Source organism: Dasypus novemcinctus, chromosome 8 (assembly GCF_030445035.2).
Source record: "Dasypus novemcinctus isolate mDasNov1 chromosome 8, mDasNov1.1.hap2, whole genome shotgun sequence".
NCBI classification, from domain to species: Eukaryota; Metazoa; Chordata; class Mammalia; order Cingulata; family Dasypodidae; genus Dasypus; species Dasypus novemcinctus.
This window is the reverse complement of record NC_080680.1, coordinates 128,980,015-128,992,057: the sequence shown is the minus strand read 5'-3', so window position 1 is coordinate 128,992,057 and position 12,043 is coordinate 128,980,015. Positions and strand designations below refer to the sequence as shown.

General features: G+C 65.3%; 2 protein-coding genes and 1 long non-coding RNA gene across 3 annotated transcripts; 2 read left to right on the top strand and 1 right to left on the bottom strand.

Moving 5' to 3' along the window:
- The first annotated feature begins 3 nt into the window (after nucleotides 1-3).
- Nucleotides 4-1,534, top strand: TMEM203 (transmembrane protein 203). Its single transcript, XM_004454000.5, has one exon. It carries the CDS (start codon nucleotides 237-239, stop codon nucleotides 645-647), a length of 411 nt encoding a protein of 136 aa, XP_004454057.1. The 5' UTR covers nucleotides 4-236; the 3' UTR covers nucleotides 648-1,534.
- Nucleotides 1,535-2,518: 984 nt separating this feature from the next.
- On the bottom strand, nucleotides 2,519-3,449 carry LOC131279550 (uncharacterized). Its single transcript, XR_009186979.2, has 3 exons — nucleotides 3,181-3,449; nucleotides 2,751-2,837; nucleotides 2,519-2,641 (listed from the first exon to the last, which is right to left on the bottom strand). It is a non-coding gene; the product is annotated as an uncharacterized lncRNA (long non-coding RNA).
- Nucleotides 3,450-3,946: 497 nt separating this feature from the next.
- Nucleotides 3,947-11,091, top strand: TPRN (taperin). Its single transcript, XM_004484952.3, has 4 exons — nucleotides 3,947-5,790; nucleotides 10,155-10,350; nucleotides 10,432-10,538; nucleotides 10,624-11,091. The coding sequence occupies exons 1-4, from the start codon at nucleotides 3,979-3,981 to the stop codon at nucleotides 10,684-10,686; spliced, it is 2,178 nt and encodes a 725-aa protein (XP_004485009.2). The 5' UTR covers nucleotides 3,947-3,978; the 3' UTR covers nucleotides 10,687-11,091.
- The last annotated feature ends 952 nt before the right edge of the window (nucleotides 11,092-12,043 follow it).

Below are 12,043 nucleotides of genomic sequence, written 5' to 3'. Positions count from 1 at the left end.
GCCCGGCGGGTAATGGCGTCCGAGCGAAGCGGGCATCAGTGGGTGGCCTGTGCTGGGTCCTGGGCCGGGGGATTGGCGGCGCGCGGGGGCCGGGGGCCGGAGCAGGCGGGTCCGCTCGCGGCCTCTCGCTCGCAGCGGCGGCGGCAGGCGTCCTCACGGGAGAGGACGCGCATCCCTGAGGCCAGAACGCTCGGCTGGACCGCGGCCCGCGCCACGGCCTGCCCTCAACCGGAGCGATGCTCTTCTCGCTCCGGGAGCTGGTGCAGTGGCTGGGTTTCGCCACCTTCGAGATCTTCGTGCACCTTCTGGCCCTGTTGATATTCTCCGTGCTGCTGGCACTGCGTGTGGACGGCCTGGCCCCTGGCCTCTCCTGGTGGAACGTGTTCGTGCCTTTCTTTGCCGCTGACGGGCTCAGCACCTACTTCACCACCATCGTATCTGTGCGCCTCTTTCAGGACGGAGAGAAACGGCTGGCCGTGCTCCGCCTATTTTGGGTCCTCACGGTCCTCAGCCTCAAGTTCGTCTTTGAGATGCTGTTGTGCCAGAAGCTGGTGGAGCAGTCGCGGGAGCTCTGGTTCGGCCTTATCACGTCTCCGGTTTTCATTCTTCTGCAGCTGCTCATGATCCGCGCCTGTCGGGTCAACTAGCCCAGCAAAGGGGCGAGGAGGGAACGCTGGACAGCTAGAATGCTGGACCCCAAGCCCACACACCACTTCCGCTGCTCCAGAGGAGAGCCTCTGTCTGAAGGCAACACCGGCTTGTGTCCTGCTGAGTGCCGGGTTTTCTTTATATTGATAACGTCATAAGTTTCCACTGCAAAGCCAAAAAGAGCAGCCTTGAATCCAAAATTTCGTTCTTGTTGTTTCAGGCTTTGAGCTGCAAATCCTAAATTGACCTGAGAAGGGTCCCAGGTCAAGCTCCTTTGAAAGTTGGAAATTGCAAATAAGAAAATGTACTAATGGATCTGAGTATTTTCTGTGGATCCTGGACAAGTACCCGCTGTCCAAGGGCTGCACAGCTGTCTGCAGGGATTCCCTCTGGGCAGATTTCATTAAATGCTTGAATTCTAAAGAATGTAAAAGAGCTTTTGCCACTTCCTCTGTGTTCCAGGGAAGGACGGCCCTTTTTTCATTCCAGCCCAGGTAGAGACAAGGAATATATCCGAAAAGGGCATGATAGGGACCCAGGAGCTGGATATCTGTCACCTAGGGAAGGAACTGCTTGGATTCCTATCCCAGCAAAGATTGCAGTTTCCTGACTTTTCCACCACCTTGTGGCTGGCACTGTTTGCACACCCGAGAGGGATTTAGACCTCCGTGGGTTCTAGGGACCCAGAGAGAGGGGCAGATGGCTGTGATGCTCATAAGCATTGAGACTTACAAATGTGATGCTTGCGAGTCACTCTCCAGTCACTAGGAGCCGATCCTGCCCCAGTCATGTCCGCCTGAGGTCTTTCGTTTGATGCCATTCAGGTGCCAAATGAGAACATTTGCTGAGATGAAAATAAAATAAGAGAATGTTTTGCTAAAATGAACAGTGACTGCCTGTCCCTCTTGGGGGTTAATTGAGATAAATACTGAGATGCCTTCTGCTACATGATGTAATTGTGGTTACAGAGCAGCCCTATCTCACAGATTTAAGGTTGTAAGTGGGCTGGAAAGCGTGGGTAGAGCTTAATAGGTGGATGGACAAGGAGATTCTTGTCCCTTGGAGAACCCTGCTTTCTGCCTTGAGGTATAGGTAGATTGGTTCCCCTGATCCCTGGGTGAAGGACTTGCTAAGTGGTTTGTGTGACCTCAGAGCTCTTGGCTTCCTCCGGAGTGTGGTCTTTGTGGGCCTTGCAGGCACTGCTAGCACTCTCTAGGGCAAATTATGGCCTGTAGCTTGTTTGACCAGGAGCTAAGTGTTTTGTTGTTGTTGTACAAGATTTATAAGTCTTGGTGCTACTGACATTTGGGTTGGAAAATTCTGTTTTGTGTGTGTATGGGGGCGTTGGGTGCCACACTGTGCATTGTAGGATGTTAGCAGCATGCTTGCCCCCTACTAACTAGAAGTCAGAAGCACCCCTCCAGTTGTGACAATGAAAAATAACTCCAGGTATCACCCAGTGTCCCTTGGGGGCAGAATCATCCCTAGTGAGAATCCCTGGGCTAAAATGTTTCTGATCTGATTTTCTATCTGGCCTGTTTCAGGAAGGGTTTGCTGACTCTGCTCTCGCATGTCAGCTTGGCTGGTGGTGTGACCTCTGTGACCCCTTTGGAGTGGGTGTCCAGTGGCCTAGATGTCTGAAGTACTTGGGTGGAGAAGACCTCTGGTTTGTCCCATAACCGCAACAAAGTCTCTTCCCAGCATTGCCATAACTTCTGTCCAAGCGAGATAGAAGCTGAGCATTGGGAGTAGATTTCCTTCTAATGCTATTTTTAGTTTTCCTGTTTTTTTTCCCTTTTTAGTCGTTTTTAAAAATGTATTTTATTATTTTTTAAAAGCTTTTTATTTTGAATTTACTGTTTTATTTTGGTAGTTAAAAATTCAGTAATCCTGTTGGTGTAAAAATAAACATAGGAAGGCTTGACATCCTCTGGGAGAGGTGATTTGAGGAGATTCTTGAGGGAGGAGACACTGGGCATCTTGAAGGCTGAAACTCAAAGTTGAAGAGAAAGGGCACAAGAGTAAGGCAGCATGAAAGTAGTGGCAGCTGGAGACTGCCGTGGAACCCAGAAGCCCCAGGGCACCCCCCAGCTGCAACCTACCCTTGACCTTTGCAGAGACAGAAGCATCTTTGGAGGCTTGGCCCTGAAGATGTCCAAGTGGGAGGCAGAAGTCTCATCATCAAACGTCTGACCACAGCAGCGGTGATGGAATGAATGATGTGTGTTAGCTGGCTGGGTCATCAGGGCTTCCAATTCCCCTCTTTCCCCATGACTCCCACCAGCCCCTTACTGCCCTGGCCCCTGCCCTGCCCGCAGAAGGCTGTGCCCTCAGGGCCGGAGGCATCCTTGCCCCAGCTTTGGAATGGGGTGGGAGAAAAAGAAGAGAAGCTGTGGTCATGCAGCCTGGAGCCAGCTTCGCCTGGCTTTTCCGGCTCTTTCTGCATCGGAGAGCTGTTCCAGCCCCACAGGTCCCTGCGTTCCTGCTGGGGTGAGGAGGAAGCGTCCTTCCTCTGCCTCTTGAGGGGCTTACCTGCGCACGCAGGTGTCTGGGCAAGAGGTAGGGTAGAGATTCTCACGCTTGGCCGAGCCTGTGAAAACTAGGGGCTCCCGGTGTGATTGCTTGGGGCTGGGACGGGCTCCAGAATTTGCGCTTCCACCGCGTCCCGCAGGGGACCCAGGCCTGAGGGGCCCAGAGGATCTGGAGGTGGGAGGCCCGCCTGCAACCTGTCTCCGCGGAGGGGGCCGGCGGGGTGAGGAAAGCCCGGCCCGCCCAAGGTCACCCGGTGGCCGAGCCCGGCCCTGGGGTTCCCGCGGGCCGCCCGCCAGGGCACGCCCCCGGCCCCGCCCCCGGCGGCCGGGCGCCAAAGCGCAAGGCGGAAGTTGGGGAGCGCCAATGAGCGGCGCAAGAGGCTCCGCCAATCGGAGTCGGCCCCGGGGTGGCGTTCTCCAGTGAGCCGCGCGGGGAGGCGGGGCGACGGCGCGTTCTCCAGTCAGCCGCGGGGGCGGTGTCCTCCCCGGCCATAGGCGGGGCCGCGCGGCCTGGGGCGGGTCTGAGCCTGCCTCCCCCAATGGGCGGGGGCGCGGCGGGGGCGGGGCCGGGGCGCGGCGGGGGCGGGGCGTGGCCGGGGCGCGGCGGGGGCGGGGCGGGGCCGGGGCGCGGCGGGGGCGGGGCGTGGCCGCGGCGGGGGCGGGGCGGGGCCGCGGCGCGGCGGGGGCGGGGCGGGGCCGCGGCGCGGCGGGGGCGGGGCGGGGCCGCGGCGCGGGGCGGCCGCGCTCAGTGTCCGCGCGCAGTCGGCGCGACCGCGCTGCCCGCCGGCCGCAGAGGAGCATGGCCGGCCTGGGGCGGCCGGGGCCGGGCGCCCGGGCCGCGATGCCCGCCTGGAAGCGCGAGGTCCTGGAGCGCAAGCGGGCCAAGCTGGCGGCCCTGGGCGGGGGCGCGGGGCCGGGGCCGGGGCCGGGGGGCGCCGAGCGGCTCGTGCTGGCCGAGAGCCTGGGCCCGCTGCGCGACAACCCGTTCATGCGGCTCGAGGCGGCGCGGCGCGGCGGGGGCGCGGCGGGGCGCGCGGGGGCGCAGCGGCTGCTGGAGCTGTACGCGCGCGTGCCGGGCGTGCGCACCATCCGCGCCGACAACATCCTCATCATCGAGTCGGCGCCCGGCCTCGCGCCAGCCGCGCCGCCGCCCCGGGGCCCTGCCGCCGAGATCCGCGCCGCCGAGGTGCTGGTCTACGAGGCGCCGCCGCCGCCTCCGGGCCTGGTCAGCCGCCTGCTGGAGAAGTTCGACCCGCAGCCCGGCGCCGAGTCGCGCGCGCCCGCCCCGCGCCGCCGCGCCAGCCCCGAGCGCGCCCACCTGCCGCCGCCCGAGGGACCCAAGCCGGCGCCCGCAGCCCCCGGCCTGCGCGTGGGCGAGCGCGCTGCCTGGTTCGAGCGGGAGTGCGACGGCCCCGGATCCCGGCGCAGCGACTTCCTGGAGAAGACCGGCAGCAACTCCTTCATCGTCCATCCCCGGGGTCGGGCCCGCGGCGAGGGCGGGCGCCCACTGTCCAACGGGCCCGCGAGTCCCGGGCCCCGGGCTGGCCCTGCCAACGGCCTCGCGGGCTCCCCGCCTGGGCCCGCCTTCCACGGTTGGGACGAGTGGAAGCCAAAGGTGGAGTTTGGGAAGTGCCCGCTCCACCCCCCTCCCAGCCCTGGGACCCCCAGTGCCACTCCAGCTGCACCCCCTGCCTTCCCTGCCCCCAGCCTTGCCAGTGCCACTCCCAGCCAGCGCCGGTGGGTCTCTGCAGCCACCAGCGCCAACGACTCCTTCGAAATCCGGCCGGCGCCTAAGCCAGACTTGGAGACTGTCCCTGCCGGGGACCTGCAGGCCCGCGCCCTGGCCAGCCTCCGCGTGAACTCCCGGAACTCTTTCCTGTTCATCCCCAAGCGTAGGGCCTCTGGGGCCTGGCCCCCCGGGGGAAGGCACTCGGCAGAACAGCCAAAGGGGGAGGAGGTGCGTCAAGCCACCCAGGCGCAGGAGGATGGAGCCCCGCTGGAGCCTGGAGCCGGAGGGCCTGTCTGCGCCAGGAGCCCCTTGGGGGCTGAGGAGCTGCAGGCAGCAGAGCAGAGTGGCTCGCCCAGACGAGCCACCGCCCTCGCCAACAGGGCTGTCAGGTGGCAGAGGCCCCCCTCGCCACCTCCTTCCTTGCTGGTGGCCGCCGAAGCTGAGCAAGCTGAAGGCATTGGGGCTCCTGGCCTGGCCAAGAATGGCTGGGAGCCTGGGAGAGCGGGGCTCCCCGTCACCTCCATTGACGAGGTGGACTCCGAGGAGGAGACCTCCCAAGAAGCCAAACCACCCTGTCCCAGGGCTGCCCCCCACCACCCTCATCCTGCCGGGCTGGGGCCCAGGGAGTTCTACGACGGTGGCGGCAACACCTTCACGGTGGTGCCCAAGGGGCAGCCAGGGGTGCTGGAGAAGCAGCCCCCTGGTCAGGCCAACGGGGAACCGAGGCCAGAGGAGGAGGAAGAGGAGGAGGCAGGACCCCACGCCGCCCTGGGGACCGCTCTGAAGAAACGCTACCCCACCGTGCACGAGATCGAGGTCATTGGCGGCTACCTGGCCCTGGAGAGGTCCTGCCTCACCAAGGCCGGGGCCTCGAGAAAGAAGGTTAGTGGGTGGGGGAGAGGAAGGGAGGGCCGAGCTTTGGGTCCATGGCGCCTGCCCCCAGGACACCTGGCCTGGATGGCTTCTCCGTGAGCCGGAGGAGAGCTACGGCTCGGCCGTGCTGCTCCAGGAGGGGCTGGGCCAGGGGTCCCTGGCAGCAGGTGTCGCCAGCGGGGCCTGGCGGTTCTGGAGGCTCCGGTGGAGCCAGCCAGGTGGGGCCTGTGGAGGGGAGGCCTGGTCTGTCCAGCAGAGAAGCTGCCTGAGCCGGCAGGCTCCTCCCTCATCTTGACCTTCAGGAGAGGGGCCCCCAGGAGCCGGGCGTGACCAGCCGCAGGGACGGAGGCCTGGGACGGCACTGCAGGCAGGCCACTTTGCTGTCAGCCTGGGGACCCAGCACCGTGAGCCCCTCTCAGTCCCCTGAAGGCGTGCTAGCTGGGAGCTGAGTGGAACATTTATGGAGCATCGACTGTGTGCGCGTGGCGTGCTGACATGTGGTGGTGACTGGCTGTGCGCCCTGGGAAAGGTGGGGCCTCAGGCAGAGACCCCGGGCACAGAGGCCCCAAGCTGCTCGGCCCCCTGTGCAGCCTCGCTGTCCAGCCCTGCCCAGGGTTCTGGAACCCTCCAGCACCAGGAAATGTTTCCTGCGTCCTCCAGGTCGCTCTGGTCTTCCTGGTGGCTGGCACCTGTGTTTGTCCCAAGGGCACATTCCAAGGCCAGCCCCGCCCCATTGCTCCCTGCCTGTGCAGCACCCCTCCTCTGCTCCGCTGGCCGTTAGGCTCCTCCCCCAGCCTCAATTTCCTTGGAGTGGCTGGGTGGTGACCGTACTTGGGGTGCACAGAAGCCTGCCTCCCCCACCGGCTTCCTCTTGGACTTGCCTCCAGGCAGGGGCTTGCCTCCGCCCCCTCCCTGGTCCACCCCCTCCTCCACGGGCAGGGGCTCTGGTGCTCCCCCTGGCTCCATCTGCCGGGCTGGGGATCTGTGCCACGTTCCTGGCGCAGGCTGGGCCCGGTGGGACTTCCCTTTTCCTAACCCTGCCTTCAGGGTCACGGCGACCACGTGGCCGTGTTCTCCACCTCCCACTGCCCTTCCTGAGCCCGCTGCTGCCTCAGTCTCTCCGCAGCCATCAGCCCCTCCCCATCCTGCTTCCTAACCCCCGACAGGCTGGTCGGAGAGGCCATCCTGCCCGCGCTGGCCATGTGCTGGTGGAGATGGTGATGGTTTCTCCTGCTTTTCACGTTGATAAACTGAGGCCCGGCAAGATCAAGCGTTCTGCAGGTTTACGTAGCTCGTAGAACGGGTTGAGGCGCAAGTCGCTGCTCCTGGCAGTGTTACTCTTCACCACTTCCATCTGAACCTGGTCCTTTCTGGGACCTGGACTGTGACTCAGAACTGGGAGAGACTATGTGGGCCACTCATGGCCACGCCAGGGTGAGCCTGAGGGTCAGCCAGGTAGGACAAAGTGATGGGAGGTGGGGCTGGGGCTGGAAGGCAGGTCCTGCTGGCCGGCGGAGCAGGGCCACAGACCAGCTTGGCTTGCAGCCTTTGTGCCAGCCTGTGGGGCTGGGGTCCAAGTGGACGGCACTCGTTGCAGCCAAGGGGCCTGCCAGGGCCCTGTTGGAGTGGCCTGACCTTCTGGCAGTGGCTTCCTGCCTGGGCAGGTGCTGAGTGCCTTGCCTGGGAAGAGGCGGGAACGCCTGCCGGGAGGAGGCAGGGAGGGGACTGCCCAGCCCTGCGCAGTGGCCTTGGGTACAGATGCCACTATATCCTTCCTCGCCTTCCGCCTGTCCCTGGGCCCCTGGCACTGCTTGGCATGGAGGGGGGCGTGCTGTCTTCCTCCCCAAAGGCTGCTTGTGCCCCAAGTCACATTAGCTTCTACCTGCTCCACCTCCTCCCCTCCCGGGGACCTGGGCGGGAGGCCACAGGGGTGCCTCACGTGCCCGAGGCCAGTGGGAATCAGGACTGACTGCCGGCTTTGCCCCCTGGGTGTGGCTGGCCGGCCCCCTGGGCAAGTCAGAGTAGTGGGAGGCCCTAGACTTTTCTGGGGTGTACGCGAGGGGCATTTCCACAGTGGACCACCTGGGCAGCAGGGGTGGGGTGTGGAGGGAGCAGCCTACCTGGTGGACGCATGCTCCACTCCGTTCCCAACAGCACGGTCTGTGTGGTTGTGTCCCCTGCCCGCCCTCCCCCTACCACCTCCCTCCCTCTGGGTGGTCCTGCCAGGACTGGGGCCCACTGACTCCCCACGTGCTCACCACTGCCTGACCCTTTAGCTTCCCTGCAGGTGGACTGTCTGGGCTCCACCAAGGCTGGCTCCCCCGCCCCGGACTGGCTGCGTTTCCGCAGCAGCGCCCGCCACCCTGGGGGCTGGGGGCAGCTTCAGTGTTCACGTGGGGCCTGAAGACGGGGCCCAGCGGGGGGGGCGAGGGAGATGCCAGGCGGGGCCGGGGCTGGCTTTGGAGCCTCCCTTCTGCCTAGGTGGGCTGTGTGCAGCCACCAGCCCAGAGTTGAAGGTGGACGCTCTTGGGTAGCCCAAGCTGCGCATGGCTGGGTGGAGCAAGGAAGAACAAAGGGCCTTGTGAGCTGGGTGGCTCCGCTGGCGCAACCCGCCTGCCCTGGTGTGGCGGGCAAAGTCCTGTGAGGCTCGTCCCCTGCCCCGGGGAGCGTGAGTCACGGGGCGTTCTGTGACCCCCTGGCTGTACTCCAAGTGGGGCCCAGGGAGGAAGGGCGGAGGGGGCAGGGATGGGCGAGGATCCCTGGCCCCAGCCGGGAGCAGGCAGGGCCCTGGGCAGCCAGGAGGCAGGCCCACCCCCACCGCCAGGCCGTGCCAGCCTGCGCCGCCAGGCGCCCAGCCCCCTCCGCCTCCCCTGTGCGGAGCGGGTCATGCGCACAGGCGCTGATCCGGGCCTGGCAGCCAGCCCTTCCTCTCTCCTCCACGGTGGGGGCTGAGCTGGGTGCGCTGCCTGGGCCCCCCTGTGGTCCGCGGGGGCGGGGGAGGCACTGGCCTGCCAGCACCATCCTGCCCTTGGGACCCTCTGGGGTCCCAGGGAGCCAATGTGGGAGAGCCAGGTGGCCCGATTCCCGCTCGGGGCAGGGTGGGTGCTGCGGCCTGGGAGGGGGTGGCAGGGCCCGCTGCAGCTCTGCCGGCAGTGGGTGGGTGCCCAGGGGCTCTGGCGTTCACATCACTGTCCCAGCACCCCAGTGCCCTGGGGCTTCTCTGCTCACATCCCCCATCCGCTCCTGTTCCTGGCAGCTCGTCTCTGCCAGGGCTGCTGTGTGCTGAGCAGGGCTGCGAGGCTCGGGGGGCGCAGGGCCAGGAGCTGCCCCGTCGAGCAGTGCCCAGAGCAGGGGCGGGTCGCAGGGGCGGCTCCTGGTGGGAAAGGGCCTGGCGGCGTGGGGGCTGGGGGCACGCGGGTCCCTCTGTGGCCTCCCGGTGGGGCCTCTTGTTCCTGCCGTCCTCGACCGCCATGTTCTCTGCCTCCTTCCAGAGGAGGAACCTGAGCTGGCCGCTGGTGTCCCGTGCCCAGGAGAAGTTTAATATTTCCAGCCCCGGAGGTGGGCAGGCAGCGTATTCATTACTGACTGGTCCCGAGCAGGCCTGGGGCCCTGCAGGCATACGCAGCCCCACACAGCCTGGCCTGGGACTGCTCCTGGCAGCCTGGGCACCGAGGCTGGGCACAGTAGAGGGCCTCTGCCCCCGGTGTGGGGTTGCGGGGCCGAGGAGGTGGGGGCACGAGGGCTGAGCCAGGCCCCGCCAGGGCAGACCCCTACCCTGCAGCCTGGGGCTGAGGCCACTGACTGCCTGAGCAGCCATCCTGGGGCTGGCCCGTGACGGCCACCACGGGGGGTGGAGGTGGCCCTGCACAGCTGGCCGGGCAGGAGCATCAGGCACCCGGACAGTCATTCGTGAAGGGACCCTGGGGAGAGGCCCTGCCACGCAGAGCTGCTGGGAGCCGGGGTGCAGGCTCCCCTCGATCTTGCCCCTGACGCCGAGCTGCCAGGCTGGGGGAGGTCGTGCCCCGGCCCTGGAGATCAGCGCCAGGTCCTGAGGTCAGCTCAGCCCATGGCAGTAGTGGCAGGGCATGGCCACGACCGGAAGCCACCGTGCACAGGACTGGGGGAACACCCAGCCTGGGGTCTGCACGTAGACATGAGGCATCTCTCTGACTTGGGGGTGCTGTCGAACCAGAGCCCCCGTGGTGTCGGGGAGGACGGGGTGCGTGCTGAGTCCCTCGGGGTGCCCGTGGTGGGGAGCGAGGGGCTCCCCGCAGCCGTGAGGGCAGCGGGCTCTGCCTGTGCCGAGGCCCGTGCTGCCTCCATTAGCCTGAGGGCGGGGGCAGAGCCTCGCTGACGTGCGCCCTCTGCCCCAGATGAAGATTTCCTTCAACGACAAGAGCCTGCAGACCACCTTTGAGTACCCTTCGGAGAGCTCCCTGGTGCAGGAGGAGGCCGCGGCGCCCAGCTCCCCGGGGGCTGCCGAGAAGCCCTTTGCACTCTTTCTGCCCCGGGCCACCTTTGTGAGCAGCGTGGGCCCTGAGAGCACACGGTTGCCCGACAGCGGCTCCGGTGAGTGCCCTCCCGGGCATTTGGCTTGGGGCAGGGCCTGGGGGGCTGGGCTGCACATCAACACAAGGGGTCGGCCCACAGGCCTGTCCAGCTACACTCCAAAGCACTCCGTGGCCTTCAGCAAGTGGCAGGAACAGACGCTGGAGCCAGCCCCGAGCGAGAGGGAGCCGCTCCCGAAGGAGGTCATGGTGAGCGGGGCAGGGCTGCCGGGAGTGGGGGAGACTTTCTGGGGCCTAGGCGAGCCCTGGTCCCACTTGTCCATCTCTCTGGCAGCTCACCCCCGCCAACCAGAGCGACCTGTCAGACTTCCGCAGCGAGCCAGCCCTGTACTTCTGATGTCCACGTGTCCAGGACGAGCCCCTAGGGACCCCATGGACGGGCAGTGCCCAGGAGCCCCGCCTCCCGCTGCCCCTTATACCCCACTCCATTCCCCGCCTCACAGCAGCCTGCCTGGGGGGTGCGGCCTGCCTGGGCTCACTCCTTAGGCTCCAAGGCAGGGCAGGGTAGGAGTGGGGGCTGCCCGTGGGGTGGGCCAGGGTCCTGCTGGAGGTGCCCTGCCTGGGACCAGGTGGGGGCCTGGGCGGACGGTGGCCCCAGGCTGCCCTGTCCTGCCTGCCAAGCTTCCGGCTCTCGCCAACTGATCCAGCGCCTGTTGTCTGCAGGAACTCCCTGGTCCCCCCTACCTCCTCTGCAATGAGCCCATCCTGTCCGAATGGAGTCAATAAACAGCACTGAACAAGGCTGCTGCTTCTCTGGTGTGCCTCGGATGGGGAGCAGAGGGCAGGGTGGGGGCCACCGAGGGGCTCTTGGAGGGCGGCAGCCAGGAGATGGGAAGGTGCCCTGCTTGGCTCTTGCACCAGGATGAGCAGGAGATGGTCCTGGTGGGTCTCCCAGCCCAGGTTCTAACCCCCCATGCCCCCAGCCTAGGCTCTAACCTTCCCACCCCATCCTCCCTGCCCAGGCTCTCACCCCTTCCATCCCAACCCCCAACCTCCCGGCCTGGGCTTTTACCCCTCCATCTCCCTCCCCCATTCCCAGCCCAGGCTCTTAGGCTCCCATCCCCCAGCCCAGGTTCTCACTTCATCCCACCCCCCACCTCCCTGCCTGGGCACTTACCCCATCCCACCCTCCATTCTTCCTTCCCAGGCCCTTGCCTCCCCATCCCCATCCCTGAAACAAAGTGCCCTGCTTCTTCCTCGCTGCTCCTTTGCCCCGGTGGGGAGAGGGCCCCTTGCCCTGTGGCTGCTTGGTGGCTGGCAGGGCCCCTGGGGGTCTTTTGGGGAGGCAGCCTCTTGCAGAGCTGGCAGTCAGGTCTTCGTTCTGTGTAGGAGGCCTAGACTCCAGCTGTGGGGTAGGTGCAGGTGGGAGGGATTTGAGTGCCGGGGCTAATGGGTGTGAACTCGTTTCCTGAGAGGCTCAAAGCAAAGAGCTGGCTGGGACCAGGGCGGGGCAGAGCCTTGGAATCTCCTCCTCCCACCTGGGCTTGGGAAGCTCTCTGCCTCAAAGGCCCCCACGAGGCTGGGGAGGCAGGCAGGTGGGTCCTACACGTGCTGCAGAGGCTGCTCCCGGCTGGGCTGTCGGCCTCTTAGTATTCTCAGCCACTCCGGAGCCTGCTGAGCTCTTTTCAAATCTTTAGCCAAAAGCTTCTCAGGCATCGAGTGTGTGTCTGACTCCTTTTGGAAATCAAACCCAG